Here is a 14,737-nt window from a genome sequence, read left to right on the forward strand (position 1 = left end):
GGGTAGGTGTGGGTTTTGTTGCCACCCTCCATGGGTGTTATGATTTTCCTATCATCTACAACTTCAACGAACATGCCCTCCTTTTCGACTCGGGAAGCCTAAATGATTCCATGACGCGTTTCCTTGCGGATTTCTCTTCATGCCCCGATCTAGCCTTTGTAACTACTTGTAATTATCCTAGGTTACTTAAATTATTACTCAAGTAGGACCCGACCCCACAAGAACGTGGCCTGCCTTCCCTCTTTTTTGACCCTAACGCCATCGGCAACTGTGCCATGGCACGTCTAATGATGAGGGCTAGCCTTCTCCCCTCTTTTTGCCTACCTCTCCTGGAAGATATGAACGACAGCCAGTTCACTAGATGCAATCATCCTTTCCTCTCCACCACCTCCCTCCACGTCCGCATGAATATGAAAGGATACATGCAAATCTATCAATTTTTGAGCAAATCCATCCGACCCCCTTCTCCGCCTAAGTCAGACGAGGAGAATTAGGCACTGATTGTCGTTCTACTAGTGTAATACTATTTCTGAAAAAAGAAAAAGAAAAAGAAAAAGAAAAAGAACAAGCATACAAGGAAAAGCAAGAGGAACATTATGCACGGAATGGACATAACAACCCACTTACAGAAGCACTTAGCACCACATAAAGCACGATCACTGCACCTAGGGGTCCTCAAGTTAGGCATGCCCGGTGACTTCGATTGACTGGCTCCGCTCCTAAACCCCTAGCCCATTTTGCTCCCCCACTTCACGCTTAGGGCCCATCAAGGACAGGACATACCTAGGGGGGCACCACTCGCCTATGGTTAGACATGTCACCCTAAGCTACTTGCATTGCACCACCCTTTGCACAAATGGGGTCCTCAAGTGTGGGACATCACCTAGGCTAGCTTGTGGTTAGACCCAACTCCCCATTCCACCAGCATGAGCACAATACACTGCACAATAAGATAGACACCCCCCTTAGGTAGGGCACCACACCTTTTCCTTCTAGCCATCACTAAGGCGATAGACCACCGACTTTAGAGGCCCCGTCGTCCACTTGCTATCCATTTGGCTTCTCCAACAAACCTTATTACCAAGCTTCCACGAGCATCCGAGTTTACACGTGGCCCTACCCTCACACGACTACTTCGCCAACTGCCTCTTAAACCCCAACAGTAGCCAAAAGTGCCATGGGACTGGCACCCATCTCAGAGGGGGGTGTGGACCCCAAGTCAAGAAGGCAGAAGAATGAATGAAAAAGCGGGAAGAGGATGGAAAAAGAGCAAAGGCATGCAGGTGGCCTCTAAAGCTAAGCTGGGGCCAAAAGCTTAATTTTAAATGAAAGGCACCTAATAAAACTCCAAAAGCTCGTGTAAAAGAGCACCAGGCTCCCTTCTGTGCCAATCGTAAAGTATTAGACAGGTGTAGGCTAGAGGCATAAGGCTAGAAGAAGGAAATAGAGAAAGGACCTTTCCACAATGACCGGTCATGTAAAAGAAAGGGATGGGTGCCCATGGGAATTTAGGGTTTTGTATATAAAGTTCAAAAAGTGAATGGAAGCTCATTTTTTGGTATGTGGCTAACAAGAGCTTTCTTCTTCTTCTTCTTCTCTTCTTCTCTTCTTCTCTTCTTCTCTTCTTCTTGCTTGTGTACTCTTGAGAGAGGGAGTGTGAGAGTGTGAGAGAGTAAGTGTGTGGGAGTGAGGGATCAAGAGGGTGAAGCTCTTCACCATCTCCTCTTCTCTTGTGCGCGCGGCTATGGTGGATGGAGCTTGGAGATGGAGGAGGCTTGAGGATGCTTGAGCTAGCATCTAGGATCGTGGAGCTACCGGTGTGTGCGAGAGAGAAGGAAACTCATATTGGCATCTAGGTAAGCTTACTACACTCGTAGGATCAACGGCACATCGGCTAGGTGAGAGATAGCCATTAGAGCTCGCTTGGAACACTGGAAACAATAAGCGGTCTGTGGGACTTGGCGGTTGAGTAAAGGCTCCCACACTTGCCTTAACTAAACCTTAGCCTACTCATTCATATTATCCTCTTCCTCATAAGTTGAGGTAATTGATTTTGAGCTTAATAGTGATTCATATCCTTGTAACAAGCCAGTGTTTATATACCCAATTTATTAAATCCTTGAAAAATCTCAATCTCATTGTAAGGAGTTAGCTATCCGAGCAATTGCAAGCTCACAGTAAGACCTCTCCATGAAATCCATGTTGAAACTCTTAAAAAATGTTAAAGGAAATCATGAAATTCAACCAAAGCTGCAAATCCTATGTATCCAAGGAAAATGTAATGAGCTATCAAGTCATGCTAGTCAAGAGTTATCCAAAGAGAATCTGTCAAGTCAAGGCACGTACCATGCATCAACAAAAGGGATAAAGAGCACAACAAAGGAAAAGATCATGAAGACAAAGAAGACCAAGAAGATCGAGCAAAGGACCAAAGGATGCCAAAGAAGCATAAAGAAAATGAAGAAGATTTTTTCCACTGCCACAAACAAACAAAATGTTTTCCCATAGAGGATCTTGAATTCCCCGAGTGGATTCGCTTCCCATAGTGGATGTAAAAAACCCTTACCAAGAATGTAAAGTTTCAAGCCTTAACTTGACTAGGCTTCCAAAGAGCTAGTCTCTTGGGTCATGTCATCATGTGATGGGGCAAAAGCCAGTAAGGGTAGGAACTCATCATTTGAGGGGGGGGTGTTGAGAATAACAAATAATCCTTAACATGAATGCCCTTAGAGGTTGGATGTATGCCCAAAAGAGGCTTGCCTAAAAGAGGCTTTGTATGAGAGATAAACAATGATGTATGCTCTAGGAAGAGATATCCAAAATCCCATAAGCACAGTGAGGAAGAGTGGAACTACCCAAAAGCTGTATAAGCATATACTTGACACTCATTTCAATACAATGGAACTATCAGTTTGAGTCACTCAAGACTGTCTTTATGAGTCCAAGCTAATCTATCTTGGAACCTAACTCACTTGAGTTATAATCTCTCACTTTGATAATGTATCATGTATTTGACTTGCGTCCACCATAGTAGCTGACTAGCTCTAGATCCGTGTTTTTCAACAATTACAACTCCAAGACTTTCGATGTCAGCATGGTGACGATTGTCTGACTTTTCTAAGTTGCCAAATCCTTAGTTGCATATCAATCCACTTTTACAAGATGGATACATATATTATACTGTAGAACAAAGAGCTTATATGTTATAGAGGCAATACTAAATGATGGATAGAGAGTTACATATTGTGTAGTTATGGATGCCATGGAATCAAACTCTAGGGATATATTCTTTTTAGACAATCTTGGTGGGTTTGAAAAAACTTTTCTTTATAAGTATTTGATGGCTATGTTGCAAAGTAATCGACATTTAGCATTGGCAGCTACATCATTTTTTATTATTTTCTTTCTTCTATCTAGTGGTCATACTACTCACTCTAGACTCAAATTCCCATTGGAACTAGATAGTTGATCCACCTGTAATACTCCTATTTAAAGTGACCTTGTTGAGTCCTTGAGACAATCAAGCCTAATTTTGTGGGATGATGCTCCTATGATGCATTGATATGCCTTTGAGGAAGTTGATAGAACTTTGAGGGATATTATGAGGTGTGATAATCCATTTGGTGGAAAGGTTGCTTTATTTAGGGGAGATTTTAGATAAATCTTGCCAACCATGATCAAAGGCTCCCATCAGGGTATTGTTTATGTGACTCTATGGTACTCTTATTTATGGCAATACGTAAAGGTCTTTAAACTCTTTGAAAATATGCATATATCTACAAATGGTGGTGTAAAGGATTATGGTTTTAGTAATTGGATTCAAGGGATTGGGGATGGGATAGGTATTGTAGATGATTGTGAAAAGTTGCAGATTTCATCTAACATGGTGTGGAAAAGGCAATTTGTTGAAGTATTAGTTAATAGCATATATCACCAAGTGTTCATCATAATTTATTTTGAAACATATTTTAGAGAGCATGCCATTCTTGCATCACGTAATTCAGAGGTTGCCACATTAAATCATGCACTATTACAATACAGATTCAGTTGTTACAAATACAAATGATAACTCACTTTTGTACTCCGTAAAGTATTTGAATACCTTAGATTTGGGAGGTGGAAAATTAATACACCCATGATTCTCCTTTGAAACTTGAATCCAAGAAAGGGATTGTGTAATGGCGCGAGATTGATGTGCAGGACTTTTAGTAAAAGTTTATAAATGCAAACATAATAACATAGACAAATGTAAGCAAAAGGGTTTTATTCTTAGAACCACATTCATTCCTAGCATATTGCACTTTCCATTCACTATGAAACAAAGGCAATTTCGTATTTGGCTAGCATTTGCTATGACAATCAATAAGTCTCAAGGTTAGACTTTGTCTACAATCATTTAACTCAAGTATTTTACAAATATTCTTTATGACTTGTCTAGAAAGTGGTTTCTTAATTGTGGATCTCTCTCTTTTTTAAGTTTTTGCTTGACTTTTGCATATGCCTACTCCAAGTTTTGGCTATTGTATTGCTTTTGATGAGTATCATAAGTATCTACAACGTACTTTATGAGTTGTTACTAGCCATGCTATTATAAGAAGGACTCTAGCTAGAGTCATTGAGCATGTGGAGTTTAATCCTAGACATTATGTTTCCCCTATTTGTCGAGATCTCACACATAGATTACATTCAATGTTTTCATTTACAGTTTGATGCTCCTAACTAGAACCACAAGTATTAACAATCTCATATAGATAAGATACCCATGGGCTAGATGAAATATGAAAGTAAAAACTTGGGTTGCTTTATGATTGTGCATCAAGGCCACATAGCTCCTACGCTCCTACGCTCCTACTAGATGGTCGAGGAATATTGGGCCAAGTATTTTTGTTTTGTGATGAGCATACAATGTAATGATCTTTGTTAGTTTTATACTAACCTTATTTTTTATAATCTATGGTATTTAATTTACATTGTGGTTTTTGTTGATTATAGGTGCAAGAAGGAGGGGAGAGATTGGCACATCATATGCTATGCCAATGCAAGAGCATATTGTATCTGCACCCGCCCATGTTAAGCATGGATATCAAAATGTTTTGAATTATTCTAGGAGGATGAGAAAGCTTCACTTTGATTACGTAAATTAAATACACTTTCTTTTTTATTGACATTAGAGACCTTCTGCATAACTTGGACACATTTTTATTTATAATTTTTTTCGTATAAAAAACTGGATATATGCTTTAGTATTTTGGCTTTGCTATATTTTTATGTGTGATGAGTTATATTGTTTGATTCTCATAATAATATATTAGAGAGAGAGAGAGAGAGAGAGGAGAGAGAGAGAGAGAGAGAGAGAGAGAGAGAGAGAGAGAGAGAGAGAGAGAGAGAGAGAGAGAGAGAGAGAGAGAGAGAGAGAGAGAGAGAGAGAGTATATTAACGTCTCTAAAAGGCCAATGTGGCCTATGAGACCAAAGCAGTACATACAATGATGGTGTGTTTCTCATCTGGAATGAGAAAAATATGAAAAACATGCCTATAAGACTGAAAAAGAATGAAATAGTGTCCTATAAAAGGGAAAGATGTCAGTGATCTGAAAGTGAGAGTAGAGAAAGGAAAACTCTCCATCAATGATATGTTTGTTCTCTAGGGAGGTGTATCTCTGCATGGCTGAGGCGTCTCGGCATCTGTCTCCTGTGGCGCTCAATGATGGCTTTAATTTGTCTGTGGTGTGGATGTCTAGGCCTTCGTCCGGGTGGACGTGGGCACCTAGACCGGCTAAGTGCCACTGCTTTATCCAAAGGGACACCTACAGAAGATGAGGTCCAATGATGATGTACTCCCATAAGCTGTGTGGTAGTAGTAGTGGTATCTGCCATACTCTGTCGTGTATCAGTGAAAAAGTCAGCAACTGCTCTCTGTCTATGTGAGCCGAGCTGTGGGGGCCTCCTACTCCGTAGAATTGTTGCTCTGCGCCTCTGGAGCTCCAAGAGGAAATATCCCAAGCATCTATGATCCTCAAACTGCATGATCTGTCACAGAGAGAGAGAGAGAGAGAGAGAGAGAGAGAGAGAGAGAGAGAGAGAGAGAGAGAGAGAGAGAGAGAGAGAGAGAGAGAGAGAGAGAGGCAATAATTTGCGTACCCAACAAATGATATAGGCGAATGGTAGGTTTGTTTCTTTCTAAATGCTACTTTGTGGTAGTTTCATGTAATAAGCTACTATAAGGTGGCTTGAAGTTTCTTGTTACTAGGAAAAAAGAGAAAGTGAAATATAATGTGTGGGAAAGATGTGAGAAAAGCAAAGTTGTTATGTAATAACATGGTAACTTTGCTTTCCTCATGAAGTCACTTCATAGCTGCTTCGCATAAAAATGTGAGGCTGCCATGAAGCGGCCCACAACATTTCTTATATGCAAGTGGCCTAATGCTAATAGAAATAAAACTATTAAAAAATTACATGGAGGGGTATTGGTACTCTCTCTCTCTCTCTCTCTCTCTCTCTCTTTCTCTTTCTCTCAATCACATAATCTCTCTAAGACACTAAGATTGACTTTACCTTGGTAAAACTATGAATCTAGGATCTAGGTAGGAATGTGTCATTTGGAATGTCCTTAAGAGATGATTTTATGGTATTGGTGAAAATGCATTCCTATATGTAGAAAAACTAAGGAAAGTGTCTTTTTGTGGTAAACATATCTTTTGACATATGTTATCTTGGTATTGTGTGTGTGTGTGTAAGAAAATTTCACATTTTTGTTTAAATTTAGAGATGATGTATTTTTCTACAACCATTAAGGAAAGTCAAAGGCCTCTTGCATCTATACTATTATATTATTTCAGTTATAGGTTAGAGAAGCCCCAAACCTCTAGAAGGCTTCACGAACCTACCTCACTTCCCAAACCTCCAATTTTTAATTTAAACCCCCTCTCTCTCACGTGCAATCTCTCCTTCTCTCTTCTCCCTCCCCTCCCTCTCATGTGTAGGCTTTCTCTCTCTCTTTTGCCTCTCTTTTTTAATTAAATTAAAGTTTTTTAAAAATCAAAAGTCTCTCTCTCTCTCTCTCTCTCTCTGTTAGACTAAACTTTTTAATTTAAACTTCTATCTATTTTTATCTATTTTTCTCTTTTATTTTAATATTTTCAATTTTTAATAATTTAATTAAATATTTATTACTTTAACATTTTTTGACATAGTTTCTCACATACTTTGAGAGAGAGAGAGAGAGAGAGAGAGAGAGAGAGAGAGAGAGAGAGAGAGAGAGAGAGAGAAGAAGAAGAAGAAGAAGAAGAAGAAGAAGAAGAGAGATAAATATAGAGGAACGATAAAATTTAAAAGAGAGAGGTAGAAAAAAAAGAAAAAAAGAGGAGAGAGAGAGAGAGAGCGAGAGAGAGAGATGGAAAAGATAGGAGAGGAGGGGGAGAAGAAAATCTCTCCCTCTCTTCTCTACCCTCTCCCCTTTTTTAATTAAATCCCCCCTCTCTCTCATGTTTAGGCTCTCTCTCTTTCTTTCTCTCTCTCTCTCTCTCTCTCTCTCTCAATTAAATCAAACTTCTTTTTAAATCAAAAGTTTCTATCTCTCTCTCTCTCTCTCTCTCTCAATTAGATTAAACTTTTTAATTTAAACTTCAATTTTAAAATTTTCTCTTTTAATTAAATATTTTTACAATATATTGTTTAATTAAAAAAATTGATGTAGCTTTTCATATATATATATATATATATATATATATATATATAGAGAGAGAGAGAGAGTGTGTGTGTGTGTGTGTGAGTGGGTGAAAATGAAAATTTTTAAAGAGAGAATGGAGAGAGAGAGAGAGAGAAGAAGAAGAAGAAGAAAAAAGAGAGGAAAAAAGATGAGGGAGAGAGAGAGAAGCGAGGAGAGAGAGAGAACCAGGACATGAGAGAAAATAAACTAAAATAAAAGGCACAGAGAGAGAGAGAGAGAGAGAGAGAGAGAGAGAGAATAAAAAAATTAGAAATAGAGAGAGAAAGAGGAGAAATAGATTGTTGAGCAAAGTTCACTTGCCGCTTCAAGCTATCTAGTCTTCCGAAGTGTGTCTGGAATGCTAGTAACAATTATCTAATTTTACAATGGCAACTCATTGATATGCAAAGGGCTCAGTGATAGTGGAAAATAAAAAATATGGAAACATGTCAAATTTTCCCTGTTGAAAGGCCTTAGAGTAGCTCCCATTTTCTTTTTAAATATAGGGGAAGGGCATATAATCAAATTTCTAAACTTGCTACCATTCATTTGAAGGGCGATATATTTCTCATCCTTCCTTGGAAGGTTGAAACTTGCCTTGAAGGTTGTTACAACCTTTGGATTTAAGGCTTTTTTGGGCTTTTAGGTTTCATAACATAAAAGGAGGAATGCTTAAGTCATTGCATACAAGGAGGAATGCATGAAAATCCAACATGTGGTTTAATAATTGCCTTTTTCTCACAAGCTCAAATGTCGTGGAAGACACCACATGGGTGGATTCCCAAGTTACCTCCCGACAGCTTTTTGAAACTTCTCAACTAAGAAGATATGTTGAGTGACAACTCATCACCTTAAACTATATTCATCGTATTAGCATATACACATGTCCATAAAACATGAAATCCTCTTGCTTTAGGTGTCCCATCCAAATTTGGATTACATGGAAAGACTAAAAGCCACTCAAGATTATGAAGCTTCTTTCCCTTTTTTGCTCTAATAAGTTCTTATTTTAATGGCTTTGACTTTTGATTGCTCATAACATGGAACCTTCAAGAGGCCTACCTATAAGTCTTTGCAAGGTGATGCCCCTTATATATTTTATTGTACCTTTCTTAGCAATTGCCATAATCTCTCTCAAGAGGACCACATATTTCATACTTGAGCCCCCTAAATTATATTTCTACATATTGTTGATAATTATGTATAGTCTATAAGATCTTATCCTACAACTAGTTGAATGGGCAAGCAACTCGATCTTCTCTCAAGAGATTTGATATAAAACCAAAATTGTACTAGAATAACAAAGTTAATTGTTAGTGTGTTGACACTTGAAGTGAACTGTTAAGAATCAACCATACCTTAAATATGAGTAGCATTAAGAAATTAACTTTTTGTAAGCATTCAAGTTGGAGTTTTTGCCACATCCAACAAGAATCTAATGATTTGAAGCAAGTGAGATGTGATTCATGTCTTAATCAAAGTACTTGATAAAAACTAAAAAAATGTCAAAAAGTGAAATGACTAAAAGATCAAAATTGTGACCCATGGGAGATATGCAAATTATAGCCATTGAATGTGTTGTCATTAAGCAAAAGTTGGGTATGATTATGTTCTTTTGTTCATCCATAGGTAGCCCCAAGTTGCAAATCCGTTGTCCCCTTTGCAGTACATGCTTGTGGAGGCATTGTGGTTAGAGTTGCACATCATTCAAGTCATAGCTGTGAAGGCTACAAACCAAGCAACAAATGAAAACTTGCCCTTTCCAAACTCCTATTTGGTGAAATAGAATTATTTGATGTTGAACAATGCCAATTGGCTCTCTCAGATAATATTTGGAAGGGAGGCATCTACTTGTGGGATTGGGGTATGTATGTCTTATGTGTGTGGGAAAGTGGAGATCACTTGATGAGAGAGGGTCTTTATCATCCTTTCATACTAAGTGTTTACTTTTTGACACACAGAATATAATGATGGTGGATAGATTGCCAATCATGTGAAATGTTAGACGCATCATGTAGGGTAATACGCCGCCCAGAATCAAAGACCTCTGACAACTCATGCATCTGTCTTATGTGGGACTCTCAGGGACTCCTAGATGTGTTTGTGACTCTTTTTTGGGCCCCTCTCCAATTGCCTCTACCTAAAGAAAAACCATGATATATAATGACATGAATTGCCAATGTTTCCGTCATTGTAGTCATCTCACCATAAAGAAAAAAATATAAAAAAGGATAAAAGTAGGTTGTATAGCTAATGTTTTCGAAACAGTAAGGTTTAATGCAAAATGAAATGTAAAATTTCCTAAAAAAAGATAAAAGTAGGTCGAAAAGCTAATGTTCTCGAGAAAAACTGAGGTTTAATGCAAAATGAAATGCAAAATTTCCAAAAAAAACTTCAAAATTCAAGAGAAAATGGAACTCCAATCCAAAATTTAGGGTTAAAGGTTTTGGTATGTGCTACTACATAGTACTGATATTTTCTTTATGGACCCCGGTGAAAGCTCTCTATGCCATTGGACTGTATACGAATACAAAGGCCGGTTACACACCAAAAAAGGGACGTCCATTTTGTTAGCTTTAACCAATCAAAACACTTATTTAAAGGTTGACGTCCACAATCCTTTACATACTGGAGAGGACATGACCTATTGTTTACCTGCTAAATAGGTGAACTCCCCACCCACTTTTGGACGGGGAGTCTCCCTTGCCCACTTAGTAAAGTGACGGAGAAGGGTGCACTTTTTACATTTGCAATTGCATTTGCAACCAATCAAAAGATTTATAAGTTTATTCTTTTTTATTTTTTTATAGACTGTATCCATTTGGTGTATAAAGATATGACGCCCATGTCTGTAGCCAGTTTCAAAAAGTGCATGCCCACACTCTGAGGGGGGGTTGGCCGTCCATTACTTGGTGTGTAACCAGCTTAGAGATCACGTCCCTAAGGATGGAAAAGCGAAGAAGGCAGAGCTGATCAGCTCAGGGGTTGCTATCGTTGCCACAGTGGAAGCCGTGGGCTTACTTGCAGAGTAAGGCTTTTGGTTGTATTCTCTCTCTCTCTCTCGTTTCCTCGAAGGGGTGCCTTCCCGGGGGCTTAAAAAGCAGACGCTATGGAGCAGGCCTTCTGAGCAGCTCACGAACAATCGTCGGCTTCTGCTTTCATCATCCTTAATTGGTGAGCCTCCTTTTCATAATAACCACGTACATTTCTGATCCTCTTCTTCTCCCTGATTCTGAACTTGCTCTGTTTCCCTTATAAAGACCCAACATATTGGTGCTTCTCTTATTATCCCTGATTCTAAGCTTGCTCTGTTTCCCTTCCGAAGACCTAAATACATCTCCTTTGTAGTTCTTTTCATAATATATGCATTACTACTCCTCTTACTATCCTTGATTCTAAGCTCGCCCTGTTTCCCTTATAAAGACCCAAGGTAAATCTCCTCCGTAGTTCTTTATGCCCCCACAGCCTCTGCCCTTTGGTCTGTTACAAATCTTCCGTAGTTGCTATAAAGACCCTCAAATTACACTCGTAAGCAGACCCTCCATAGTTTTAGCGACTCTGATTTTCTAAATTCCCACAACTAGTTCGGATCAAGCTGTTCTGATTTTTGATAATTAAGATTTTATAATGTTGGAATAGAACTTCCATAGCTCTTTACTTTGTTATTTCAACCCAACTAAGATTTTCGTTGCTTTCATCACATTGTTGTAATTTTGAGAGTGCCAATCTATACTACCATCCCTTTGATTAGATTGTTTTTCACAAGAGATGGAACTTCCGTAGCAGCCAGGATGGAGAGATCAGTTGAAGCATAAGCTTCTTTTGGGAAAGGACTTGAAAGACAACAGTCAAAACAGCTCCAGCTACGGCTCCAGCTGTGCGGCCTATAGGAAGAAGCTTAAAGGATGGGAAAACAGCTAGCACCCAAAAAACCACAAAAGCACAAGTGCCTAAAACCAACGTTCTTGTGTCTGCAAGAGCCATCTTTTGAAAAAGAGGACAACCAGCCTAGAGTATCTAGAACCAAAGAAAGCAACCCCTGCAGAAATCTTACCAGTTAACAAAGGTGGGCATTATAGGATAACAGAATATTGGAATTTCCTCCGACGCTCATAGGATAATCAGATGCTCATAGGTTTGATTATCTGCTGAGCATTGCGCATTTGAACACACCTGGCTTTTCTTGTTTTATCCTATAATGCCCACCTTTGTTAACTGGTAAGATTTCTGCAGGGGTTGCTTTCTTTGGTTCTAGATACTCTAGGCTGGTTGTCCTCTTTTTCAAAAGATGGCTCTTGCAGACACAAGAACGTTGGTTTTAGGCACTTGTGCTTTTGTGGTTTTTTGGGTGCTAGCTGTTTTCCCATCCTTTAAGCTTCTTCCTATAGGCCGCACAGCTGGAGCCGTAGCTGGAGCTGTTTTGACTGTTGTCTTTCAAGTCCTTTCCCCAAAAGAAGCTTATGCTTCAATTGATCTCTCCATCCTGGGTCTTTTATTCGGCACCATGGTAGTTGGTGCATATCTAGAACGGGCCGATATGTTCAAATATTTGGGTAATGCATTGTCATGGAAGAGCAGAGGTGGCAAAGATCTGATGTGCAGAGTCTGCCTTCTGAGTGCGATTTCTAGTGCCCTTTTCACAAATGACACCTCTTGTGTGGTGTTGACAGAATTCGTGCTGAAATTATGTCGGCAGAAGAACTTGCACCCAAAGCCTTTTCTCATAGCCCTTGCCACAAGTGCCAACATTGGCTCTGTGGCAACACCCATAGGGAACCCTCAGAATTTGGTCATTGCAGTACAGAGTGGGATTTCTTTTGGAAAATTTTTGATAGGTTTACTGCCTTCAATGCTATTGGGTGTCTTAATAAACACACTTCTGTTGCTTGTGGTTTATTGGAGAGGGCTTGCACCAGTTAAAGACCCCCAGTGGGGAGGAGAGAGTGGCTTGGATAGTGATGGGAAAATTCGGACAAATACATTTTATGGTGATGGTGAATTTGTGAAAAGCTCAACGCAGACTCCAGCACATGAGATTGAGTCTAATGTATCAGAAAACCATATTTCTATAGCAGATTCGAGGTCTTCTAAATCCACACCAGCCCGAGAGGGAGAAAAGCATGCACATGTTTCTACTGTAGATTCAAGGTCTTCTAAATCTACACCAGCCCGAGTGGGAGAACCGCGAAACTATGTTTCTATACTGGATTCAAGGTATTCTAAGTCTACACCGGCCCGAGAGGGAGAAAAGCTTGCATCTTTGGAGGCATCTTCAACTCAAGGAGCCTCCAATTTGCAAATAGTGATATCAGAAGCACAGATCACTGAAAGACCCAATGGACAAGAAGATGGCATTGCTGTTGCTACACCGCCACCTACCCACTTGATGAAATCACCCATTTCACCTGTTGTGGATTTCGCTCAGAGTTGCTTGAGAAGTGCATCTTTGCACTCTCTTTATGAAGAGGAGAACCCAAGTGTGCGCCGGAAATGGAAGAGAAGGGTTTGGAAATGTGCTGTGTACCTTGTAACTGTTGGCATGCTTGCAGCTCTACTTTATGGTCTCGATCTATCATGGAGTGCACTTACAGCTGCTGTGGTACTGATGGCTCTCGACTTTCAGGATGCTGCACCAAACCTTGAGAAGGTACGTAACAATGTTTACTCGGTATTATTGTGGTTTCCTTTTTTATTTTGGAAATGTGCACCACTTCAACTGATGCTGATGGAAACAAAATACATGGAATGTGTGTCATCAAGCTATGAAATCAGTTATCCTGATTGGCCAACAGCCTAACATGATTGATTGTGGTCGTGTACAGGTTTCTTATCCTCTCTTAGTCTTCTTTGCGGGCATGTTCATCACGGTAGAAGGCTTCAATACAACTGGTTTCCCAGGCACATTCTGGGAGGCTGTGGAGCCACACGCACGCATCGGCACCATCAGTGGCACGGTGGTCTTGGCACTCGTGGTGATCGTGCTTTCAAATGTAGCATCCAATGTACCTACTGGTAAGTATACTCTATGACCATTTTAGACCACTAGTGTTTCTTGTGTGGAACTGATTCAAAAGGGAAAAGAGAAATCTTTATGACTGATTTCTTTAAAAAAGAACTTTCACTAATGTGGGTGCTGATGATTGGCACAGTGCTATTACTGGGATCTCGAGTCTCGGCATCTGCAGCCTTGACTGGTGCCAGTGTGACAAGGGCATGGCTCCTCCTTGCATGGACAAGCACCATTGCTGGGAATCTGACGTTAGTGGGTTCTGCTGCTAATCTGATTGTCAGCGAACAGGCCGGAAAGGCGCAGCTCCTTGGTTATCACCTGACATTCTGGAACCATTTCATGTTTGGGTTCCCATCAACCTTGATAGTAGCTGCTATTGGCTTACCCATTGTCAAAGGATGAATTGGGTAGCAGATCAGCAGTGCTTCTGCAGAATATGATAAGAGTTGCACACTGGCATTAAGTCAATTTTGAGCAATAATTACTATCTTCTACCAATTATGAGCAGTATTGGAAAATTTGCATAGGGGAGGATAAATTCAAATTCAAAGGCGTCACTAGAAGCAGCAAAAATCGTACAAACAATCGCTATTATTTTATTCAACACTTCATCTTGTAAACCACATATAATGTCTATCAATGCCACTTCAAATAGGTCTGCAATTTGCGGCCATGCTTATCAAGAATTCCTTTCTCTCTCTCTCTCTCTCTCTCTACATGTATCACGGGTACCCATAGCTTGAGGATGGACTTGTATATCTTTTTGCCCAGCAGTTCGCCTTTTGCCTTGTTAAATTTCTTTTAAACGAGAGAAAGTAAGATCGTAAACATATGAAATCCTACCTTACATGGAAAAAAAATCGGATAGTTTTGTGTCTTTTTTGAAGGGTTTGCAAAAAATTTGATACACCTTCGACTCGATGTATGTACGTCAACAGATCCCACATAGTGTTGTTATTTGCTTTAACTATGACTTTACTCTCAATACAATACTGGCGGTTTTTTTTAAAGAAAATAAAA

The 14,737-nt window shown here is 39.6% G+C and overlaps 1 protein-coding gene across 1 annotated transcript; it reads left to right on the plus strand.

Moving 5' to 3' along the window:
• The first annotated feature begins 10,629 nt into the window (after window positions 1-10,629).
• LOC148027214 (silicon efflux transporter LSI2-like) lies at window positions 10,630-14,403 on the plus strand. The gene is made up of 4 exons (XM_087691759.1): window positions 10,630-10,881; window positions 11,795-13,354; window positions 13,530-13,719; window positions 13,857-14,403. The coding sequence occupies exons 2-4, from the start codon at window positions 11,996-11,998 to the stop codon at window positions 14,117-14,119; spliced, it is 1,812 nt and encodes a 603-aa protein (XP_087547885.1). The 5' UTR covers window positions 10,630-10,881; window positions 11,795-11,995; the 3' UTR covers window positions 14,120-14,403.
• The last annotated feature ends 334 nt before the right edge of the window (window positions 14,404-14,737 follow it).

This window comes from Lygodium microphyllum, chromosome 13 (genome assembly GCF_053477565.2).
Source record: "Lygodium microphyllum isolate KBCC chromosome 13, Lygodium_microphyllum_v1.1.10, whole genome shotgun sequence".
NCBI lineage: Eukaryota > Viridiplantae > Streptophyta > Polypodiopsida > Schizaeales > Lygodiaceae > Lygodium > Lygodium microphyllum.

Bases quoted from the DNA above. Each gene is read 5' to 3' on its own strand.
- LOC148027214 (XM_087691759.1), top strand. From the start codon at position 11,996: ATGGCTCTTGCAGACACAAGAACGTTGGTTTTAGGCACTTGTGCTTTT. The intron at 13,355-13,529 runs GTACGTAACAAT...GGTCGTGTACAG, and splicing joins CTGCACCAAACCTTGAGAAG to GTTTCTTATCCTCTCTTAGT. The intron at 13,720-13,856 runs GTAAGTATACTC...TGATTGGCACAG, and splicing joins AGCATCCAATGTACCTACTG to TGCTATTACTGGGATCTCGA.